We start from the raw sequence: 25,079 nt of genomic DNA on the forward strand, positions 1-25,079 counted from the left end.
TGTAATCCGGCTTCCACCCAAGATAGTGATGGCTTTGTAATTGGTTTTAGCATGTAAATTATTCTGTGTTCAGATTACAGGCTGTCAAGCCATTAAACATGATACAGGGGTCATATCATTAAAACAATCATTGTGTGCGGTCGAAAGGCACTGGAACTACTCCAGAGAAAATTGCTTTGGAATAGTAACATTAAGCAGCATTCTGTGGTCTACTGGAAACTGCCCCAAAAGATTTAAATGAGCATGGAATAATTCTATTTTGTTTTGTCAAGAAAGCATAATTCTATACAAACAAAACCCATTCCAAGCACAGGAAGCAGATTTCTTTGTCTGGATTTTGATTGCTATTTGTCTCAAGCTCCACAGAGACATGTAACATTCTAAATTTTAATAGTTACACAACAAAACTTTGAATGTCAACATGCCTAAAAATTACCCTCATGCAATGATACTGGAAGTTTAATGCTTTATTGCAGACAATGTTGAAATACCCTTTCAGTCATCAACATACATTAAATGTACGTCAGAGTTGTTCATTATTCTTTTCCAGTTATGTAGCAATTCTAGTATAAATGAAGGAAACCTAGGTGAAGGTCATCCCTGCGACTGAACAGCTTGGAGGACAGCAGTATCCTATCGTAAAAGAGAAAATGGGGGAAATATTCATTATGTTACAGAATGAATTATATTAAGACTGTCATTCATTGTGGATAGCAGAATTCCAGGCTTTCATTGTTGAAAGTGAATCTATACTTTCATTTAACTGATTTGTACATATTGATTTAAAAGTCAGATTGAGAAGAGATAAATAATCAGCTATCTAAAATGGCTGCAGTTTATTTAGTATGCTAAATAAATTGCAGCCATTTTAGATAGCTTATTATATATCTCTTCTCAATTTGACTTTTAAATCAATAGATTGTAGATACCGTTGATCACCTGATTTAGAAAGGTTGATTTGAGGGCATAGAGAGTCCATAAGCTATTGATTTGAACTATTAATTTTTTAACTATAGAAGACAGTTTTTTTCTAGTCCAAAGGTAAAAACTTACAAATAATTAATAGCAAAAGGTGATCCATGCTGTTCTGTCTGGGATAGAGGAAGATTAAGGCAGGACTTCTGACAATCTCTCCAAATGCTATTTACAGCTCCCCTTTCCCTGGCCTTGTTGCTGGAAAAGATCACTGGAGTGTGAGTTTAGGTATTAAAGCAAGATTGATTATTAGGGAAGCAAAGAATAATAAGAATAATAAGAAAACAATGAGTTTAAAGATTCAGCTCAATGGTCTGGCTTATCCCATTCATGGTATCTGTAAGAAAAGACAAGTTCGTAGAAATGTGCAGATCCATATACACCACCTCTGAGATTAAACAAATCTAGAGTTAAATCTGGTGCAGAATGTGTTAAAAACAACACCACATATTCATATGCAGGGTTTCATATGCTGGCCATTACTATTGCCTGCAAATCAGTGGCATAGCTATCACAGGATGGGGGGAGGGGCGCCACGCCCAGGGCATGCGCCGTTGGGATCACGTGGGAGGTGGAAAATTGTTCAGCCTCTTTGCAGCCATCTGAACTAATGTAAATTGAGGGGTGGGGGCCTGCTAAAGGGTGGGGCCCTGTGGGGGGCCTTTCTCGCCCTTCTCCACTTACCTTTGTTCATCCAGTGGCCCAGTCAGGCTGCTTTTTCAGCTGGCTGCTCTTTACAGCCAACTAAACTAAGGTAAGTAAAGGGGGGCATGGGGGCTCCTGTGGGGCGTGGGGACCATGGGGGGTGAGGCCCAGGTGCCATTTTGCCCTCCCCCCACGCCTCTGCTGCAAATGCAATATTAGTACAAAGACAGAGGGGCTGACAGACAAGCTGTATACAAAAATTATACTATAGCTTTCCCCCTCTGATTCATAATATTTTTGATCTCATAGATTTAGAAAAGTGATCAATTAACCATGTGATCTGATTTCAAGATGTTGGCCCTAATTCTAAACAGCATCAAGAACTTTTTGAGAACAACATCTCAAAAAATAAGGATGACACTTCCTTGATACAAAAACTGAACATCATTTAAGATGGCACAGAATACAATATATAGGTACCATATAAATACAGAAAAATGTAAAGTTCAAATTGACAGTTAAAAATTATAGAGCACCATCACAAATTTTAGGCCAAGTAATTTTGCTGACACATGCAACATAGTCTAACTAAATCAAAATGCTATGGACAGAAAACAATTATCTTGCATTTTTTAGTAACAATCAGGACCACCGAGCATCACAACACATAAACTGCTGGTGAAAGCAGTGATACAGTTGAGATGCAATATTTTTACCTGAAATTCAGAATGCAAAGATACACGATGACATGTTTCCATTTCTAAACCAAGAGTCCTTTATCTTGTTGAAACTCTTAAGTATAAGAAGGATTGTACTGTAATAGGCGGGGAGGGGGGAGGGCAGAAAAAGCAAAGCAAGATAAGTGGGGACCCACATTCAAATACAACCATATCAAACATTCCCAAATAACAGTAGTGGGGGGGGGGGGGATTTGTAAATGGAATTCTGGATCACATGCACCATAGGTTGGCTCCTAGACCAGTGATGGCGAACCTATGGCATGGGTGCCAGAGGTGGCACTTGGAGCCCTCTCTGTGGGCATACGCACACAGAGTTCATCATGTGGAGGGCGGAAAATCACCCTGGTCTGGGCCACTGAGTACGACGTGTGCGCACCGTGATGAGCAAGGAGGACTCAACTGGCGGGCCTGGTACCTGTGCTTCGGGTGACTGCTGCCCGAGGGGGGAGGGGGAGGAGGCAGAGATGCTAGAGAGGCACAGAGCGGTGCGCAAGGGACTTGCTGGAGGCTAGACCAGGGTGGCCGCTGCTCAACTGGGTGGGGCGGAGGAAGAGGGAGCCAACCGGTTTTTTCTAAACCAAAACCTCAGCATTCAGGTTAAATTGCCGGGTCGGCACTTTGCGATAAAAAAGTGGGGTTTGGGTTGCAATTTGGGCACTTGGTCTCAAAAAGGTTCACTATCACTGTCCTAGACCAAGGGTGCATGAGATAAAATCAAGCCAAAAACATAAATTACCCACCTGCACCACAGATTGGAATCAGGATATCTAAATAACTCCTCTGATACCACCCTGTCTATGGTGAACCTGCTTTCTTCAACACCACCACTACTGGAGGTTCAGCGGCATGACAGATCCTTTTTAGGGGGTAGCATCAAGATTATCAAACTTTGGGAGATATAACAGGCACCTTCTGTGGCAGCTTTAAGGACAATTACCACATACCTTCTCCAGCAAACATTTGGATGACTGTAGGTGGCAATGCTAGGTGGTTGATTTCAAATTGTGTCTGGAGGCCAGGTTGTTGTGTTTTTTTAAAAAAAACTCTGCTAAAAAGACTGCTGCTTCCCTGACAGCAAGGTTTAATGTTGAATAGGTTTAAATTTTATTTTCAACTGTATTATATATATTTGGTCATTGATCGTAAATAAAGACTTCCTCTTCCTCAACTGTATTATAGACAATATAGATTTTTCTTGATTATATGCCTAATAAAGGTTCTGGATTGGATAATATAGATATTACTAGCGGGCCCGGCCATGCGTTGCTGTGGCTCAGTCTGGTGAAGTGGAAAAGAAAGAAAAGGGGAAGCGAATGGTTCGAACATGTGTCATTGCACAATGCTTGTAAGGGAGGTGAGGGGCAAGGGCCCCCTCACTCCCCTCCCTCTCTCCCTTTCCCTTGCATGGCACCCTGCCCCATCCCTCCCTAACGTTCCCCTTCCTCTGCTAGGGTGGGTGGGCCATGTCCAGGTAAGTGGCTTGAGGCCCTGTCTTTCCTCCCCACCTTCCCTTGCGAAAGTAGCAGATTATGTAGCTGAAAACACACTGGGAGGCATGAGCTACGTTGTGTTCAAATTTCAGAGCGTTTGGTCCAGCAAATCCCTGGACCCTCCCTCACCTTCCCCTTCCTCCGCTAGGGTAGGTGGGCCATGTCCAGATGGCGGGCCCCATTTTTTTCACTCCAGATGGCAGTGGTTTTCAAGGAAGGCATGGTTGTTTCCCTTGTATCAGAGGGTGTTGCTTTGACGGCCAGCAGATGGCGCTGTTGCAGAACAGAACTGTGGTTCCAACTGTCACAGTTGTGGCATGTACACAATAAAGGGCACAGTTGTGACATGTACACAACAGGTGTGGAAACAGTATGGAAACCTGGCCGCACGTGAACGCGACATTGTGTGAAAATTTTAAAGCAATCGGTCCAGTAGTTTGGGAGATTACCTGTCAGCAGAAAAACGCACTGATAGATTTTTATATATATAGATGTGTTTATATGCTGTCTCAAGGGTAGTATGTGCCAAAAGCTGGAACAGAAGATGCAATAACTGATTTAATAATTTTAAAAATAAAAATGTTGGCGAAAATGTAACAATTCATAGGTAACTTATTTGGTCCTGTTCACACCAGTCCTAAACCACACCAGACTAAACTGGCCCATTACTTTCAATAGGACATTGGCACAATTCTGGAGCGAGGTCATAATCTTTCTTTCCCATTCTGCACACCACCAGGCATCCCAGAGTGAACAACAGGGTAGGTGTGAAATTATTCTTGCCACCCTGTTTGTGCATACTAATCAGCGGTTAAAGTGCAACAAACCATAACTAAACGCCTGCAAACGCTGGTCTCCTCAGTAGCGCAAACCCCACCACACAGGCTGCGGCTGTTGCTGCATATGCGCTGAGCGAGTCTCTGAGACGAGTTTATCCCGCCGACAAAAACTTCAGCACCACCTGCAGCCTAGTTTCCCTTCTTCGGGGACAACAATGGCCCAGTGATTTCATTTCTGCCTATAATTGAAATGGCCTCATTCCGAGGCAGAAATCAAAGCACTCCCTGGGCGCTAATAATTCGGAAGAATTCCCAAGAAACAGATCCCCCACCCCCTCCGCTTCTTCCTTTGGGCTCCAAGAAATTTCAACTCGCCCCACAAGGGGGGTGGGTTAAGATTTCAACTTTTCTCTCCCCACAAGGGGTGGGCGAGTGGGTTAAGATTCATCGAAGGCAACGGCGGCCCATGCTGCATTCGCAGCGGAATGGCCCTTTCCCTCTTTTTCACCCCTGTGGTTATAATCTATAACCAAGACTTCTCTCTCCCCGCCCTCAGCTACCGTAATTTGCCAGGGAAATCGAAGCGGGGCGGAGAGGGCTGTTCGGAGAGGCGCTCCGGGCTATAGAGCGCTCTCAGGACGGGATTCCTTTCCATGCAGCAGCTGGGTGGGCGCATTTGGGGCACTGAACGAGGCGAAACCTCTCGGGCGATTCGCTCCCCCATCCGGGATGGTCCCAGCCATGCCAAAGCCTGGCAACGCCCAGTCTGCCCTTCTGCGAGGGGGGGCAGACACTTGCACTCCCCCGGGGCAGTAAAGGTAAACAAGTCTGCTGGCCCCGGGAAGACTGAACAAGCTTATTGCAGCTTTAGCCGTGGTGGGCACCAGCAGATGCCTGGTGCACAGGGCGCCTAGCGAGCGGTCCCCCTTCCCGGGAAACCCTGCAGCAGCAGGAGCAGCATGGAGTGGGAATTCAACTTGCTGCTCTACCTGGCGCTGTTTTTCTTTTTGCTCTTCCTGCTCTTCCTCCTGCTCTTCGGAGTCATCAAGCAGCTGAAGAACTCCGTGGCCAGCACGGGCGCGCTGCAGCCCGGACGCCCCTCGCTGCGGGAGCCCTGGGGCTTTTGCCGCGAGCAAACGCTGTGAGGAGGGAGCCCGGCCGGGTAGGAGAGGACGACGCGCCCCTCTGCCTCTAGAGGGCGCCACTGGGATGCGCGGCTAGAACATCAGCACCTAATTCACGGTTTGGACCTTTTGGAAAGGAGGGCCAAGGAGAGCACCTAGGTGGGTTGATTTGTTGGGGTGGAGACTGTGCGGGCCAGGTGGAGCTTTGGTCTTAGGACCCTTGGGTGGCACGCTTTGTCCTTGGGCTAGCCCTTTTCAAATGCATGGTTCATAACCTTGGGTTCTTTCACCCCATAACTCTGCAGAGCTTCAATTTTTCATCTGTTAATGGGATCAGCAGTGTTCTTTCTTACAGGGATGCTGTGCTTTTTTTAAAAAAAAAAAATACTGTATAAATCATACATGTGAAGTAGTTATAGTGACATCAGTGGGACTTTCTCTTGCAGATAGCCTCTCAGATATATTCATCTTTTCATTGCCATGTTTGAGCTGCCTTAAGTAGCAGTTCTTCAAAGAGCTTCAGACGACTTTGAATACCTGTGAAGACCAGTGTGCTAATGTGAAACTTCCGGGGATGGCCTTGGTTCATGTGCCTTGTTTGTTGGCTGCTATGTGGAATACGTTGCTGAACTAGATGGGCTGCTAGTCTGGTCCAGCAGTCTGTTTTACTTATGTTCCCAGTCTGTTTTACTTTTGTCTAAAAACTAACCGAGTCTGCTGGTGTGTTGCTGTGTAAAGGTGATTTTATGCCCATGTTTTCCCAGTCCTGCATATTTTATTATGTTAAGTACACTTAACAGTTTTGTTGGTGCCTAAACATCTGTGTGTGCAATCCAGAACCATCTCAAATTAGTGCAAACTTTGCCTGCTGAGTCTAAGGCTATGAATGATGGTGTTGGTATCCTTAATTCTAGAGAAATACCAATGTTTGTCGCAGGAAAACAAAAACAAAACAGACTCTTAAAGACTGACAACATTGGAGCTTAGTTCAGGATAAGCAGTCATGGAGGAGATCCCGCTTCTTTTGATGCAATGACTGGACCTTACTATGCAGTCATTTTAGGTAAGAGTTTTGAAAAAAGTAAATGGCGGGATCAAGGAGCCATGAAATGAAGTACAAGGGGTACAAGGTGAAAAAGAATGTTGTAAATTTTAAATCTAACCAGGGAAAAAAACCCAGACCATCTGTGCAAAACAAGCTTCATGACACCTTGGCCTTGGTGTTTGCTTGCTTTTGAGATTTCCTGTGTAAAAGAACTGCATAGTTGGGATCTATTCATGTGGTATACTACACTAGCCTGCAAAACCTTGCGGATCCTAAGCCTCACTTTTGTTTGCCTCCTTTCATCCATCATGGAGGCCAGTTCCCTGCTGCCAGAGGCGTAGCTCCAAGGGGATGGGGATGTGACACACCGGGTGCGTGCCCCTGTGGGGGTGTGGCGTGGCGTTCCAGGGTGGGATGGGGGCGAGGACACACCGGTGTACCGGGCACTTTCCCCCCTTGCTACGCCTCTGCCTGCTGCACATTACTTTCTTCTGGTGTTAGTTGCTTTTTGCTTTTGGTCTTGCAGAAACTTCTAGCATTAAAAAAAATTGCTCTGCCGGAGAAGAACCCCCTCCCCCCAAATAACACAGCACAAGTGAGAGCAAGGCTTAGAATTCAAGCCTGTATAGCATCCTGTCTCAGGCAGGGGCTACCATGGCACAGAGGCTGAGGCCTTCCTCTGAAGATTCTGGAGATTGCTGACTGTGACTGTGGAGGTTTCCTTTAATCACCATGGCTAGTAGCCACTGATGGATCTTCACTGCAGTGATTTACCTGTTCCCCTTTTAAAGCCCTCTATGCTTGTGGCCATCACTACAGAAGCTCCTTATTTTAATAATTCCATTTTAAAAAATTCCTTTCACATGACCTTGCCACAAAAGCTATTGGGTGATTTTTGGTGTTTTTCAACACTGTTCTGAACTTCACCTGTTCGCTTTCACTTCTTTTCACCTTCCCTCTGAAACCAGGAGATGTATACAGCTGGTTTCTATTTCTATTTTGTTTCACTAGGCCCATGATATCCCCTTCACTTGCACATTCTCATCTCAGAGTACTTTGATTCCTATGTTTTATTGAATACTCAGCATAGAATTCTGAATATTAAGCTATCTTGACATCAAATGGTCAGCCTACGTGTTTAACTTTTAAAAGTGAAGTTTGGCTGAAAGGAAATGAATATGCATTTTAAAAAAACAATACCCAGAAGAAGCTCTACAGATGTTCTGCAGCAAAATAGCTTGTCTAGAAGATTTCTCACAAATACCAGGTGTGGTAGGCTAGTAATAAGCAATCCATTGCGAAGAAAACTATTCTGCACATGCTTAGGATACTTAACACGTCTTCCTTGCCTCTGTTTTGACTGCTAAGCCCTGATGAGGCCTGTCTCAAACTGAGCCATGCCATTTGATTTTGATGTATAGACATATCAAGTTTGGGTAATTTTGGAGAAAGGATTGAAAAATAAATTTATGTTTTTATTTTTGCCTACTATGCTTTGGTGGGTGGTTTCTAAAATTAACAGATGTCTAGATTTCAGATTTTAGGCAAGAGCTTTTTCATACTCACAGAAACCTAGCAAAAAAGAACATCCTGGAACAATGGATGAGATGCAAAAGTATTAGAATTTATTTTAGTATTCCCAAAGTTCTTGGTTTTTCTGGCTCTTTTGTTTTGATTGGATGTCCTTGCAAAGGAGTTTGGGAACTGTAAAGTATGTGTCTTTGAATGAAGATAATTTTCAGAGGGTGTATGGGGAATAGTTTGTCTGCAGTTTGGCAAGTAGCAGATGGAATAGGTCAGAGGCTAACAGTTGTTTGAATGAAAAATTACATGCTCGGTTAAGTAGTTGCATCTGTATGCTACTGACGGCTCCTGGCCATTTTTAATCTTTGAGACTGAGGACTAGACTGTTAATCTTCTTTGGGGTGGAAGCCTGTCATTGAGTCCCGATAATGAGCTCAGTAGCTAAGTTCTGTTCTCTAAGAAATCACTGGTCTCAGGTGTGATGATTTTAAAAAAGGCTGCTTCTCAACAACAGCTTATTGGATTAGATAACTCCTGGTGACAGCTGCTAATATAGACCTTTGCAAGGTCCTGAAATGAAAATTACAGTCTGATACAGTCTGTTGTCCTAAAGTATAGGAATCCTGTAGCATACTCCAGACATATTTGTCAGGATCTGGCACCATTTCACACATCGATAAGGTGAAAAATATTGTGGGAGGTAATAGGAGAAACCTGGTTTTCAGTGCCTGGTATTTAACAATGGGCTCACTGGAAGGCCTTAAATAAGTCACTGTCAAGTTCTTAAAACTAGGAACCATTGCTATTACACAAGGTAGCTGCTACGAATAGGGTTGCCAACAGGTCTAGAGAAAAATTCCCTTGCTTTAATGAAATGTTATTTACCAGCTGATCTTATTTACCTCCATGCAACAAAAAGCTTCAACTGCCCATTTCCACACATTCAGCCTCCAGTAACAGGACAGGACATTTTTTTCCTTCAGGTCTGTGCTCTGCAGGTCTGCCCAGTCAGTTCCTCAGGAACAGGCTTGACAACATGAGCTTGACGCAAGGAGCTGGAGTGCAAGTCCGTTTTCTGAAGCCCCAGCCTGAGAAGTAATCAGGCTCAGCTGCCTTCTGGCAGGGGGTCAAGCTCCTGTGGTTGTACTGTGCTTTGGCCAGGAGCCTGTGAGGAAGTACTGTCTTCAGTACTCTGGTCAAGGTCTCCAAGAAGACAGTCAGGCAGTTTGTTTCCTTTGTGCCACCTCAGCCCAGATCTTTTGCCTCTGCGATTTCTGCAGAGCAGAAGAGGTTCCTGAGAGGCTGCATACCTGGGTTTGAGGCCTAGCCGCTGACTCTGGCTGGTGGTGGGGCTTCCCTCCAGGGTCTCAAAGTGTGACTTCTGATGTATCCTTTTAAGGTGCTGGGACATACTTACAGGCACCACTGCCATACTGGGCCCTTTCTAGTCCCTCAAGTTCTCCTCATTCAAAATGTTGGCTCGTCAGAGTCCTTCCCTGAAGACTGTCAGATATACTGGGCTAGTTGGAGGAGGCCATGACAACCTGTTTTGGCCTAATTACAAGCATTCTAAAACACTTTCCGCATAGGAAAGGATGAGGGAAATAATAAACAACATGGAACAAGGCAGCCTTAGGGCAGTGCAAATGATGTGAGTGTCTAAAAACACATTTGGAACCTGCCTCTTACTGAGATTTCTGAAGCGGAGAAAAAAAGATCTAAACACAGCAAATTACAGCAAAATCTAATATAGCAGAAATCTTGATGCTTTAAACCTTACCACAAACCTAAGAGTAACCATCACCAATTAACTAATCAGCAGTATACATGAAAACAGTGCACCGGCACTGCCAAGACCAATCTAAGAAAAGCACTACAAATAATAAATTCCAATTAAAGGATGAGAGAAAAGCACCCTTTCAGCCTGGCAGGGCTGCAACACAATTCACATTAACACAGTATGCAAGCTTTTGATGGAAATCTAGTGTGTGATGCGGAAACAGTGTGCTCCAGTGTACAATATTCTTGCTCACAGACCCTGCAGGGGGGAAGGTGTGCATAGAGATGGCTTTAAAAAAAAATGTAAGAAGAAAAAGTTTGGATGGTCCAGGCTAGCTTGTTCTATTAAGATCTCAAAAGTTAGGCAGGACTGGTTAGTACTTTGATGGAGACCACCGAGAAAGCCCAGGGACACTACACAGAGGCAGGCAATGCAAACCACCTCTGTTAGGCCCTTTCCGCATGGGCCAAAAACAACGGCCTGGGGGCGGTAAAAACGCCGCCCCCAGGCCACCGTTTCACATTAGCGCTTGCCGCGACGCGAAAGAAGCGCCAATTCACTGCCCCCCCTCCCTCTCTCCCCCAGGGCGACGCCAGGTCGCTTCCCAACAACAACCCCTAAAGGGTGTTGTTGGGGAAGCGCCTTCCCGGGTGGCGCAGGCTAACCGGCTGGAACACGCCAGTTTCAAAGCCTGTTGCTGGTTGCCGGTGCCACGCTGTCCCTCCCACCCTGGAGGTCGGAGGGCAGCTGGGCGGGCTTCACGGCCAGCAGGCGCACGCACGGGACAAGGTGAGTGGACGGGCAGGGGAAGAGGCGGCCTGCAAGGAACTGCCTGCCGCTTGCCAGCCTCTGCTGAGGCTGTCCGGGTGACGCGCATGCGACCGGCTTCCGGCCTCGCTAGCCGGGCGGGAATTCTCGCCGGGCGGAGGGCTAGGGAGGCCGCGGAAACGCCCAAGTCTCTGTTTTTTTTTTCAAACTGTACAGGGTTGCCAGAAGTCAAGCTGTGACGTGACAGCACTTACAGAGAAGGCTTAGTCATAGTGTAATAGGTTTTTGTTTGGTTATTTGTTGCCTTTCTAAGGCATATTTGTGGTGAATTTCACAACTTCTAAGATCAGTATAAAAACAGCATTGCTGGATGGAAACAAAGTCAAGATTCCGGAAACATGATAGTCATCCCTTGTTTTGTTTTAAACTGGTACTTGTAAAAATCCTACCTCAGAACATGCTGTTTACCTGCCTACGGCAGTTTCAGATTGCAAAAAATGGTACAGGAGGGGAGGCTTATGGAACCCTTTGTACCATGGACCAGGATTCAAACAGGTATCTCACATGCTTTCTTACTAGACAAAAAACTCCCAGCACGTAACTTCTGCCTTGATAAAGACCTGCATTTTCTAGGAGGGACCACTTTCCCAACAGTACGTGGCAACAATGAACTACTAAATATTTCCCTAGCTCAGAGCTGTCAAAGGCTCAGGAGCTCTTGTGTGTAACTCCACGCAGTTGTTACCATGAACATTTAGCTTCCTCAGCATCAATTGTAGATGGGCAGCTCACACAATTGCTATCCTGATAATGCAGGAGCCTTGATTGCAGCCTGCTGGCTCTTGGAGAACTGGAGTTCCTATTCCTCTTGTGCCATTGCAGGTGAGGTGATAAATGCTTTCCTGAACATTGCATTATAATCAAAGGCTTTGTTTGCCTCCCTCAGCTGTTTTAGAGCGGGGTTGAAATGGTGAAAGCTGATAAATTCTTAGGTTGTCAGTTCTGCCCGCTACAGTAAATTAACAAAGTAGTTCAAAACTAACAGATTTTTACTGTGGAAATAGAGCTGATAAGAGGTAGCCTATAAATAGTGAAAGAAAAATAGGCCAGTGATGGCTCATGGACAATCAAGACTGAATGCAGAAGAAAGGCTGCTGTATGATTGTGTTATGATTGGGCTATATAGAGCAACAGGAGAAAGTTTGTGAGTTGGTTGTCCAGGTCTACCATTATTGCTGTGGGCAGTCATCAGTAGCAAATTGCTAGAACAATATTGACAGTACAAGGGAAAGACAAGAAGGAAAGCTACAAAAAGACGGATGTGTCACGTCTTGTGATTACTTACATGTAATGGTAGAATTGGAAAAGCAAGCTGTTGCCAGGGACTCCACTGGTTATACAATTTATCTCCTGTTAAATCTAAAGGGAACAAGGATGCGTCTCATTTATCTAAATGTATATCTTGTCTTAGTTCCAATGGGATCTTCAAAGTGTTGCACAAATCATTAGTAGGACAATGCTGACCTTTCTTTTAAAAAACAAAACTGTAATTAGTTAAACCCAGTTCTGCTCAAGGCCACTTGTCTTCACTTTTGAAAATCCTACATTATTATTATTTAATATCACAGCTGCCAGTTCTTTAGCTGGTTGTTGGCCTTTCATTACAATTCGAGCCTCACCCAGAGGCCTAGGACGTTGTAATGTATTGGCATAGTATTCGTGGGGTTCATTCTGTCAATTTGAAAATGCTTCAAGTGCCACGCTAGTGTTTTTGGAATGATGTCCAGGGTGCTGCTGCTGATTATTGTTATTACTGATATAATTATTGATGTTATTAACAAAAAATTTACCCCAACTTCCTGTCCTGACCCAAAATTCCGCTGTTATAATAAACTGGGAGCAAGGAGGAACCCATTAGAAGGTACTACACTGAGGGAGACAGTGACTTTGAACTTTGCTTGAATATAATTCTGCTATTCCTGCATTTCATAATCTACAAAGTACTTTTATTTTTGAAATATTTGCTGACTTTTTCCTCACAATGAAGTTGTATGGGAGGTGATTTTTGGAATTGGATATTGGCATGAATAAAACCATAACATTATGAGGAGGTGGGACTGAATCCATGTCTTCTAGATATGCTGCATGCGGTCCTGAGCGTGGTGTACCTTTCCCATTGAATACAGTAGATTTAGGAGGTGGTAAACCCTAACCTGGATGGCCCAGGCTAGCCTGATGTCCTCAGGTCTCTAGAAAGCTAAGCTACAATATTGGCTCTTGTAAGTAATTGGTATTGGGAGACCACCATGGAAGTCCATGGTTGCTACACAGAGTCAGGCAATGGCAAACTACCTCTGAAAGCCTTGAAACCCCCAGAGGCATATTCAGGAAAAATGGCGTCCGGGGCAAGCTCTCAAATGATGCTGCCCCAGGCACCCTTCCCCCCAACTGCTGTCCACCAAACTCCCTTCTTCCACCCCTGCCAAAAAGTCCCTTTTGGTAGGGCATCTTTAAAATCCTGGAGTTGTTGAATCCAGTGACAGCAGGCTGCTTTCCCGCCCCCTCTGGTTCACAGGAAAACCAGCGATGACAAGCAAAGCAAAGAGTGAGCTTGCAGGCAAGTTTGGGTACTGGGTACTGGCCACTCAAGCAGGCCCTCTGTGGCAGAGTGGTGGGCTCTGGGCTGCTCTTCTGTGTGATCACATCTTCACTCCGCTTGCTTGTCCCACCCTTCTTCCCTTTCTCCTACTTTGGGAAATGGAATAAGATTGGGCAATCAAGCTGGGTAAAGAAGAAGCCACACAGAAGGGCAGCCCACTGCCCCACTAGGGGCTGGCCAAGTGGCCACCCAGGCATTACCCAGTGTCCTCGGGCCTGATAGGGAGGCCAGAGAGGGCAGGAGGCCTGTGGCCATGGCAAGCAGCTCAGCCAGTGAGCAGTTCTTTGGTGGGCAGCTCACGCATGAGCTGCAAGAGCCTGGAGGCCCTGGCCTCCCTGTCAGGCATGGGGGCAGTCCTCGGGCCTGGGACATGGAGGTCAGGGGGCAGGAGGCCTGCAGCCACAGCAGATAGCTCGGCGGTGAGTGGCCCCAGGCGAGCCAGCAGGCCCAAGGATGGCCTCTATGCCTGACAGGGAGGTCATGAGTGGGGCTGGGCAGGAGGGGGGGGGGTTTACAGGGGTCAGAAGGAAAACTCAGATTTTGCCTCAGGCTCCATTTCCCCTAGATACGCCTCTGCCCGCTCGCTCTTTGCTTGCTCATTGCCGTTGGCTTTCCTGCAGGCCGTAGGAGGTGGGGAAACAGCCTGCTGCCATGACCCGGCAACTGTGGGATTTTAAAAATGCCCTATCACAAGGGGTTTTTTTTGGCAGGGGCGGTGGCAGAGGCACTTGGCCAATGGGGCCCTTCCATGGGATGCCTTAATGTGGCACTTGGGGTTGGATCCCTCTGCGCCCCCCAAGACCTGCTACTGGGAACACTATGGGGCCATCACAAGCTGGCTGCAACATGATGGCACTTTCTACTACTGTCAGTTTAGGATTGTTTTATTAGTCTCCATATGAGGAACTGAACTGATTCTAGTGCTAGTCAGCACAGCGTATAGTGAAGAGAAAGGAAGAAACTATCTCAACTTATCTTGAAAAGTACAGATTGACTGATCTAATATGTTGTATGGTTTTCAACCAAGTGCTAATTAGCACAAGACATGGTGATAATTGTTTGCTTAGGTGCGATTATCTTTTCTTTCCAGATGGACCTGCGATGTGGTAATGGAACAGAATGCCGTATTGCTTGTTCCCGGGAGAAAATGAGACTGTGTTCTATGGAAACAGCCAGTCCAGTCAAAAAGGCAGCTGTCCTGGGAGATTAGACAAGTAGCCAATAAGGGCACATGTTTCACATCAAAAGTCATTGTGTTTTCGTGAAGATATGCAATAGGTTTGAAAATGCTGGTCATGCTCTGTTTCAGACTGTTTTTCCTCCCTATTCCTCCTTAGAAATCTGGCCCACTCATAAATAGCATTTCTCCTTGAGAACGTGTCCATGACAGTGGCAGAACGACCAACCTCTCTTCAGGATCCAGCATAAACAGGAATGGAAATTCATACTGCAGTAACCTGTTTCACTTGATATTCATTCCTCCTTCCTGCTCTCAATTTGTTTCTTTGTTTTGCAAATGAAATTTGTGCTCTCTTGTGAGTTTTATGTATTTCTGGGAAAAAGAACGCCTTGAAAAGAAACAGCACTTGTAACAGCAGTAAAGAGTTCTGACCTTCACTACTGATAATGAAAATAAATTCTTTTCAAATCTTTATTCAGAGAGACACTGGAACATTAAGTGATGCGGAGCTTACAACATTTGTCAGAAATTTTAAAACTGCAGGACTGTAGTGCCCCATGTACCACCCAATCAGATACTCTAAGTGTAATTGCATACAGCAGTTTTTTATGATTGTCTAAATATAAAAAACCACTTGCGGGAATCCAGCACATTCTGAATTACTTGACATGCCATCCTAAGCAGTATCACACAGTTCTAAATCAATTAAAAATAGACACAGAATGGTGTAGCTCTTCTTAGGAGTGCACTGCTGCTTAGGAGTTCACATAGATGAAATGGTGGGGTTATTAATATGTAAGAAGTAAACATTAACATGTCTATTATTCCAACAGTGATGATTTTTGTGTTCCTATAAGGGAAATGTATTGTAAATTAACATATTTAAGGTCTGGGTGTATGAAAAACTGTTGGAAGGATGCAAATCTCCTATCTTTGAATTCAACAGGAAAAACCTTCTCTTTCTGATGTCTGAGCCCAAATATTGTGCTGCTGTTATGGAATTAATTCAAGATCTGTGAATAATAATAAATGGTGCCTCATTTGTGCAGAAGTGAATAAGAAGTCAAACTGATATTAAAAACATTTTCAAATTTCATTGTCTTATAGTGGTGGTATTTTATGTTCTATTAAAATGGTATATAATTGTGTGCTTTGACCACTTTAATACATATAGTAAGAAGTTTCTATTTGAACTTAATTTTTTGAGGACATTATCAAATATTGCACAAGAAGAAGGATCTAAAGGCCGCCAGTATCTGTGCACAATGTTGATGTGTTTAAAAAATGGGACTTTCTTTCAGTAAAGAACTAGAACTGCAATGTCCACTATAGAAAGTGAACCAAATTGATGAAACCAGCTTTCATTTGTAGATTACTGTACATACAAAAGGCTAGTTGATATTCGTTGCATAACAGGCAGAAGCAATGAGCTTCAATCGTTTTACCCATAATGTGAAAACGAGTTCTGTGCCATCAGCATATTTTACAGCTGATAATATGAACTATAATATTACACCCATTGATGGCCATGTGGCTTTGTTACAGATGATATTGGCAGTTGTTTCACATCATGCTAAAAGAAACTGTTCTGGTTCCCATTCATGATGGGCCCCATGCCATTAGACTGGGAGATTGCAAAGGCTGCCACAGCTCATACGGAGGGCATCATTTGTGACAACTGGTGACTCATGTAAAAGGGTAATTCTGTTTACATTGGAAGTTAACCGTAATAAACTCCATTTTGCGGTTTCTGCAACAGGTAAAATGATGGGGCCTGTAAAGCGCATTAAACTGGTGGCACCAATTTCTATAAATAGCACCTTTACATGGTCCATAGCTCCCGTGCATTCCTGAGCCACTTGTACAGGCTATCAAAACCAAACTCAATGTACAAGTTGCAAAGGTGTGAGCAAAGTCTTGGTGGTTTCTCAGTTGCATCTTCTTGCACCTCACTAAATCCCACTCTGGAAGGTCTCTGAGAGAGTTTTTTTAAGACAGTGTGAGGGACTTGTGGAAAATGAAGCTGGAATGCATCCTAATATGTATTTGGGTGTCCATTCATGGCCTCTGTATCCTGGCCCATTTGTAGGCGTGCCTGTCATGAAACTGATTTACAGTGTTCAGTGACAAGGTCTATGGTGTCATAGCCAGGCATGAAACAAGAAATCATTTTGTTCTTGCATGGTGTGAAATTGTAAGGTGTAAACTGATGAGCATGTTTGAGTACTTGACTGAGCTCTTGAGTCACTTGCTGTGAGTCTTTCCAGTCTAATGGCATGGGGCCCATCATGAATGGGAACCAGAACAGTTTCTTTTAGCATGATGTGAAACAACTGCCAATATCATCCATAACAAAGCCACATGGCCATCAATGAGTGTAATATTATAGTTCATATCATCAGCTGTAAAATATGCTGGTGGCACAGTTAATGCACATTGCTAGCATTCATAAGTTGTGCTGTTCCCAGTGCTTACTAGCATCTTGAAGGGTGACACTGCAGTTACATACTGTGACTAGCCCTGGGTACAATGCCATCATGATGTGGTTATGAGATTCTGGCAATGTACAACCCAAGGTTCTACATTACTTAAGCTTTTTTTTTTGTTCCCACCACGCTCAAGGCTACACCACTGTACACAGAGGGCTCTGATGAATTTGAAAAAGAGATCGGAAAGTCTTGTCAATATTACCGGTGCCTTTCAAAACATACAAGGTGTGCATATTACTGGTTTGCATTGATGCTCTGTTGAAGAAAAAAAAACACTAATAAAATTATCAGGGAGAACCAGCACGGTGTAGCAGTTGTGGGCAGCAGACTTTGATCTGGAGAACTGGGTTCAATTCCCCACTCCTCCACATGAAGCTTGCTGGGTGACTTTGGGCTAGTCACAGTTCTCTCAGAACTCTCTCAGCCCACACAGAAGCAGGCAATGGTAAACTACCTGTGAATATCGCTTGCCTTGAAAACACTACAGGGTTGCCCTAAGTCAGCTGTGGCTTGATGGCTATACACACAAACAAAATTATTAGGACTTTTTCTCAATCTTGTCCATACCAGCAGAATTGGCTGCATTGCACATGCTGTGGTTATGGAAAATAAGGAATCCAATAAGTGACCTATCCAGGAAGGAATGGGTAAAATATAAATGGCAGAGGAAAGTTAAACGTCTCTACTGTTACAGTGCATTCAAAGCTGCCCTGCACATAGAGTGGCACAACTATCAGGTCGAATCCCCACCGAGAAAATGAATGTAGATACAACCCAGTTCGAAAAGAATCGGCACCTTTTCATCACAGTTTCATGGTCCCCACCACAGCTTGTGCCCCCCAAACAATCCTTGTTTCAAGCAATGCAGCAGCAACGCAGAAACCCCCACTCTTGAGCGATTGAACATGCAATCTGCTCAGGGGCTATCCTGATTGGCTGCTGCATTGTGTTGGGGCGGGAATTTTTTAACATATTCTTGGTGGAGCCACGTCTGGATGAGCATGCAGATCGACCACGCAGAAATGGTGAAACAGCTAATTAAAGCAAAGCCCCGTTTTCTGCACTGCTCCATTTTATCTTATCCACATAGATACGGAGTTTTGTGCTGCCTTTCATTGCCTTATATTTGTTTAAACAGTAAAAATGGTCCCATGTTGCTTCTGGGTGGACAAAATTTTAAAAAAGGCTGCGCGTGCATCATTCACAGCCCACTGCAACCTGATTGAATGGGAGGCTCCATGTCACTTGCAACAGCTGGAGATTCAACCCTCCAATCCTCCCCACTACTCCCCTCTGATCCGGATTTAACACAGTGTTTTTCAAAAGGTCTACTTTCAACCAGGTCTGGGAAAAACACGTGATAACCCAGACAAGGAGCACTAGAACCGTGATCGCCAGGAAAGTAATGAGGAGTTTTGCGCCAAACCTGGATATTTTGCATGAGTATCACGCACCTAATCCTCAGTGGGGATTTGACCTCAGTGGAAGTTTCCTCCAAGTGCACATTGCATCCTGAAGGTATACAAAGACATCATCCGTAATGATTCCAGGCATTTGGTAGTGTAATTATATCGCTACAGTAATAGCTGTGACAGGAGAAGTGAGATTATCCAGCCTAGTGCTAGGTTTTACAGAATTATATATCATATGCTGCCCTGACCTGGATCACCCTTGGTTAGTCTGATCTCTTCATATCTCAGAAGCTAAGAAGGGGTGGCCCTGGTTAGTATTTGGATGAGCAATCTCCAGAGAACATCAGGTTCATGACAAGGCAATGGCAAACCACCTCCAAATATCCCTTGCCTTGAAGACCCTACGTGGGCACCATTATTCAGCTGTGATAGCAAAAACAAAACAAACAACAAAACATAATGTTACAAGGAACTTGGGTTATAAGCTCACTATTCTCCCTGTTGAAACCCTCCAGTATTACAACTCTTGTTCATGTTTCTGAGGCCTGAGATAGTTTACAAACTGAACTGGTATCAGCTGTCATTAAATGCCATCTTTTATGTGTGCACTGCTCCCTTTTGTCGATCCATTATGGCCATTAGTTTTGCCATTGTTATCTCAATAGAGTATTTAAATATTTGATCATGCCTCCCTTGTTTCTTAAAATCATTCATGTAACAAAAATGAACACCTCCCAAGCTTCGCTAATTGGGTGATTATTCATTGGACATGTCTGTTTCCATTTAGCCTGAGCCATTTAAGAAGGCCCTACTGCACCCTAACTGAAAAGAGAAATATTAGTCTTCAGAGGCCTATTTGCTTTTTGGTGTAATTATCTAAAGATAGTGACTATTGAGTATTCGAGACATCTAAATGATCCTTGTAATTGAGGTATAGATTTAGGTAATTAGGGCTGTTAAGGTTGGCTTAACAGGTTCTTCATCTCCTTAAATTTCCTTTTCCAAATTTCCTTTTGCTTCTTTAGCAGAAGCAAAACTGTCCTCGTATTTCGTGCTGACTAGAGGCTATTGCAAAAAGAATGCACGGCTCTTATTCCACATAACAACAAAAATAGAGAGTTTCTATGCCCACAGCCGTTTGGGAGGAATTAAGGTACATGTGCCCATTCTACAGCATATTTTGTGGTTACTCCAACATTCTGGATTGGGCTCTCAATAAAAATGAACATGGCTCCCTCACTGTCTGTTCTGAGGAGAAATTGAGTATGTTTTGTCTGGATCTCTGCTTGTCTGACTTGCAATCATGCAGAAAACACTCATCTCACTGGATAAATGAGACTGATGGAGGTTTCTAAATGTGAATCATACAGTAAAAGCAATACACCCACAGATCTGACAAATCCAGTGATTAACTCAGAGCTGACAGTCCAACACAGCAATTGGGTGGAGACAGGGGAGATCTTAATATTCACTCGTTTCCAAATATTTGTGATTTTACTATTTAAAAACTTCCAGTGATTGTGTGTATTCTTGTTAAAATATGGATTACATTTATTTCATTCCAGAAGTTATATCCTTTCATTAGTTTCTTTGAAAACTGGTTTATGATTAGAGATTAGGAGTGTCTATTTCAAAAAAGAGTTACCTTATTGATCCCTGTCTAAGCAAACACTAAAAGCAATTTGCTGCCAGGAAACAGGATCTGAGAAGCAGGATCTGCTACTATATCTCCTCCCTCCCACACCTGAGACAGAACACAAAATGTGCTGTTATCAACACTGTAGATTATTGCACAAATATATAATGTGAGGGCACGATCCATTAAAACTTGTATCTCCCACGACATTAATGAACCTTCCATCTATTTCATGAGAATGGGATACTGGGGCTTTTTTAAAATCAGGTTTTATGGACAAATTCTCCTAAATATTATATTGTCAAAGGCTTTTCAATGATCGAATCATTGATAAGTTGTGGTTTCCAGCCTTAGAGAAAGTTATATGTTAGGTTTCTAGTTATTTCCTGATCGTTAGCTTGTTAGATGTGGCTGGCATCTTCAGAGGATCCTCTGAAGATGCCAGCCACAGATGCAGGCAAAACGTCAGGAGAGAATGCTGCTAGAACACAGCCATACAGCCCGGAAACCACACAGCTCTCCTAAATATTGCCTGAGGTTTATTTATTGTACAGATGATTTTAAGCATGATTTTACACAATGAAAATTAATTATTTTAAACAAATCATAATTTAATTTTTTTTGACATGTGCTATTGTGGTTTCTAAACGTTGAACAATATGAACTTAAAATATGCAACTTTTTATTTTATCTTGTGTCTTCTTTAAAAAAATATAAACTCATTTCAACTTCTAATAGAAAAATAAGGGAAGGAATCTTTTAAAGCAATACAAACTTGAAATACACAACTGTCAATTTTATCTCATTTCTTTCTCTTTAAAAATACAAACTTAACCTGATCTCTAATTTAAGAATAAAGGGATGGAATGGTGGCAGGTGGATTAGTGGGAGAAAACAGGAGAGAGGAGGAAATTGAATATTGGCTAAGTGTTTCAAGTAGAGGCCAACTGGCCATTAAGACCACTGGAAAAGTCACAGTGGGCTGGTGGGCTGTGAGGCCTTTCCCAAACCCTGCTGTCAGACCTGCCTCCCCACACAAAGCAGGTGGATGGAACCTGCTATTGTCTTGAACCAGTCTGGTTCTATTCTGCTGAGGTCTATCTTCTGTCCAAATGGTGCCCTCTCCAGGCCCCACCCCAAATATCCAAGAATTTTCCTGGCCAGAGTTGGCAACCCTAGAGGGTTGGAGGACTTCTGCCAGCTTGATTCTCCAGTACTGTTCAAAGATTAAGAGCTGCTTGGGCTGATTTTTAAACTGTGCTTGTCTTGTTTTGAACTTTTTATATCCAGTAACAACAGAGAGGTGAGGTATAAATGCTTCCAAATAAAATATTATGTAGATAACTTGATTCTCCCCGCTTCGTTGTTAATGTAACGTAAAGCCCTTTGTATCCCAACACAGTGAAATATTGTCAAATGCTACAATGTACAATGATTTTTGAAGAAAGCATCTGACTGCCTTAGGATGGGATAGTCAGAACATTAAAATCAGTAATGTCTATTCGGACTGGTGACAGCTTTCCAAGGTCTCAGGCAGAGGTGTTTCGTACGCCATCTGCCTCTTGATCCTTTGGGAATTGAACGTGGGACCTTCTGCATGTAAAGGAGGTTCTCTCCTATTGGGCCACTGCCCCTTTTATGTACTCCACAGTTGTGTTCATGTATTTTTCTTCATGCCAGCAAATGTCATTCAGCCATCATCACCATGTGTATAGGCTTATATATGTGCAGTACTTGAAACTTTCCACTAGATGTCTCCGCTTAAAAGGGTTCGTTGGTTTGGTTTGGTTGATGCCATTTTTTGAAACAGGTACTTGTTCCTACTTGAACTTATAGGGAATAACACATAGGGTAGTCAGTATAAGTTAACATATATACCATAAGAAAAGCTGATGAGTCCTCAACTTGCTTCCCACAGTGGCCAAACATGTTTATTTCAAGCATTCTTATTCCACCTGTCAGAACTGATAGCAACAAAAGTATCTATAGTTTTTTAAAAAAGGTAAAAGCACATTCCACTATAAAACAGTTAAGGATAGGCACTGCCACATAATTTTGATAATTTACCAACAGTACAAGTTATAAATCTAATGACTGATATCCTCTTTCATTCCTCTGTCTGGAAACCATCAGCAGACTTAATCTTCCGGAACAAGATTTGACAGTCTTTCCAGAAAGCCAGAAAGAGAAGGGATCTGGTGTACAACATCAAGAAGATTATTCCTGCAGTTCTTGAATCTGTCTGCTCCTGGTTTGAAACTCTACTGCCTCGTGATCATCACCACAATGTACACAAATGAACCCCACCCTGTTAATGTAATGAAAACTCATTTGCACTGAGAGACTGTTCACTGATGCCTTACTCGTGTTCAGAGGATGAGTGCTGCTTGCGTGATCCAGGCGCCTTGTCTCACTCTGCAGTGGAATAGCTCCAAGATTACACTGCTTCTATACACAATGAAGCATTACAAAGCACATGCCTGCCTCCCCCCACACCCCGCCCCAACCAGGCATTTATCTGGAAATTATCTGGAAATTCAATCACATAATTGTGAAAGTAAACACAGTATAAGTAAAGATATTTTTCAATTTGTACATTTTATGGGTTGAATCCAGTCAGTTTTTTCAATCACTCACACTTGCCTCCTGTATTTTATTTTGGTCAAACACGGCTTCTAGCTATACAAGTTCCCACAATACTCAGAATAGCCCTTTTGCTAATCAAAGGGGCAACACCCTCTTAGATCTGATGCTGTTATATTTCCATCAGTATCAGAGATAAATTCCTTTTAGTTATCAGAAACAGTTCAAAGAAACTTGAATGAGCCTAGCTTGGTCCCACAGAAATCACAGCTTTGAGTTAAATACAATTGGCCTTTGAGTTAAATACAATTTCGATGAAATATGGTTTAGATATGGTTACATGTGGTTTACTTTCTCCAGATTTCTCTTCTTGTCTTTAAATGGAATATGGAAAAGTTTCATTGTGGTTAATTGGAAAATACAGTCACTGTTATTCATCTAGGCATCATCACAAACAATCTAATTTTTCCCCATTCTGCACAACAAAGTCTGACAAAGGTTTTCCAGACTTCAGTACTGTAACATGTCATTTAAAAATGTGCCAACAGCTCTCAGTTTTACTGAATCAGTTTCATCATTTGTAATAATTTTTTTAAAAAGAAAACAGTTTCAGAGAAAGGGAATGAAAATTATAATGGGCAGTTCTGTTGGACAAAATGTGTGGTAGGAATACGTGCTGTTTTATATCTGTGATATATATATATAAATAAAACAGCACATTGATTTACAGACCAATCCAGATTGCCGGGGGGTGGGGGGATCTGAGGGTTGTGCCAAAGCATTTGCCCTCTCTTCTGTATAAGGGGCAATCCCTCTGGTGCAGGGGCAAATGCACCAGCAGCTGGCTGCCCCTCTCCTCTGTGGTGCTGAGGAGCTGCACTGGCATCCTAAGTGGACTCCAGTATGTGTGGGGAAATGGTGTGGCAGTCCCGTGGGAATGCCATCCCCCTGGCTCCTGGACTTTATGATGCAGTTTTGTGCGGCATAAGCCATTGTGGCCCATGCTTATAAGCATCAACCCAAAGCCTCTTTGGAGGTGGCATGGCACTACCTTCATCAAGCTGCCTCTGGCAGCTGCAGCACAAACCTTGTTCTCAAGTTTCTTGCCTTCTTAGAAGTAGGTAGAAAACATGGAAATATGCTTCTTTTGCTGAAATCAGCCAGATGCTGCTGCTTTCTTGAGTAGTAAAATATACTTAAGAAATCATTGACATTTCCTTGTACAGCCTAACGAAGAATCTGAGACTCTTTTCTCCAACGTTATCTTTACTTTTCTTCAACTTTATCTGTGGTTTATTTTATTACCTTTGTGATGTGAAGAGCACCTATGGACTGGGGACAAAGGAACCAAAATGATGAAATATCCATTCATTTTATGGATGAAAAAATAATTTCCAGTGTGATTCTGCACTTAACAAGTGACAACCTTGCAACCTTTGATCTGTTCCCCAGTGAATGAACAGATCCCTATCTTGTGTGTTTTAACAAATCAACTGATCATTATTTGGTGTATTTTATAGAAACATACTCCTGTGGAGCAATCCCAAGTCATATGAATGAACATGTTCTTTTACTATCTGCAGAGCCAATATGAAGAAAGAATTTATTATGATAAGAACATAAGAACATAAGAACTAGCCTGCTGGATCAGACCAGAGTCCATCTAGTCCAGCATTCTGCTACTCGCAGTGGCCCACCAGGTGCCTTTGGGAGCTCACATGCAGGATGTGAAAGCAATGGCCTTCTGCTGCTGCTGCTGCTTCTGAGCACCTGGTCTGCTAAGGCATTTGCAATCTGAGATCAAGGAGGATCAAGATTGGTAGCCATAGATTGACTTCTCCTCCATAAATCTGTCCAAGCCCTTTTTAAAGCTATCCAGGTTAGTGGCCATCACCACCTCCTGTGGCAGCATATTCCAAACACCAATCACACATTGCATGAAGAAGTGTTTCCTTTTATTAGTCCTAATTCTTCCCCCCAGCATTTTCAATGAATGCCCCCTGGTTCTAGTATTGTGAGAAAGAGAGAAAAATTTCTCTTTGTCAACATTTTCTACCCCATGCATAATTTTATAAACTTCAATCATATCCCCCCTCAGCCGCCTCCTCTCCAAACTAAAGAGTCCCAAACGCTGCAGCCTCTCCTCATAGGGAAGGTGCTCCAATCCTTCAATCATCCTCGTTGCCCTTCTCTGCACTTTTTCTATCTCTTCGATATCCTTTTTGAGATGTGGCGACCAGAACTGTGTTG

General features: G+C 43.3%; 1 protein-coding gene and 1 long non-coding RNA gene across 3 annotated transcripts; one reads left to right on the forward strand and one right to left on the reverse strand.

The window, feature by feature from the left end:
- Positions 1-524: 524 nt before the first annotated feature.
- On the reverse strand, positions 525-5,784 carry LOC125439895. The gene is made up of 3 exons (XR_007245606.1): positions 5,619-5,784; positions 2,337-2,434; positions 525-633 (listed from the first exon to the last, which is right to left on the reverse strand). It is a non-coding gene; the product is annotated as an uncharacterized LOC125439895 (long non-coding RNA).
- Positions 5,124-15,805, forward strand: SMIM43 (small integral membrane protein 43). Of its 2 annotated transcripts, none has more exons than XM_048509223.1 (2): positions 5,124-5,912; positions 14,620-15,805. In XM_048509223.1, the coding sequence occupies exon 1, from the start codon at positions 5,589-5,591 to the stop codon at positions 5,772-5,774; it is 186 nt and encodes a 61-aa protein (XP_048365180.1). In that variant the 5' UTR covers positions 5,124-5,588; the 3' UTR covers positions 5,775-5,912; positions 14,620-15,805. The 2 variants fall into 2 exon arrangements, with proteins under 2 accessions (XP_048365180.1, XP_048365181.1); XM_048509224.1 differs by having other exon boundaries at positions 14,867-15,805.
- The last annotated feature ends 9,274 nt before the right edge of the window (positions 15,806-25,079 follow it).

The sequence above is a fragment of the Sphaerodactylus townsendi genome, linkage group LG10, assembly GCF_021028975.2.
Source record: "Sphaerodactylus townsendi isolate TG3544 linkage group LG10, MPM_Stown_v2.3, whole genome shotgun sequence".
NCBI lineage: Eukaryota > Metazoa > Chordata > Lepidosauria > Squamata > Sphaerodactylidae > Sphaerodactylus > Sphaerodactylus townsendi.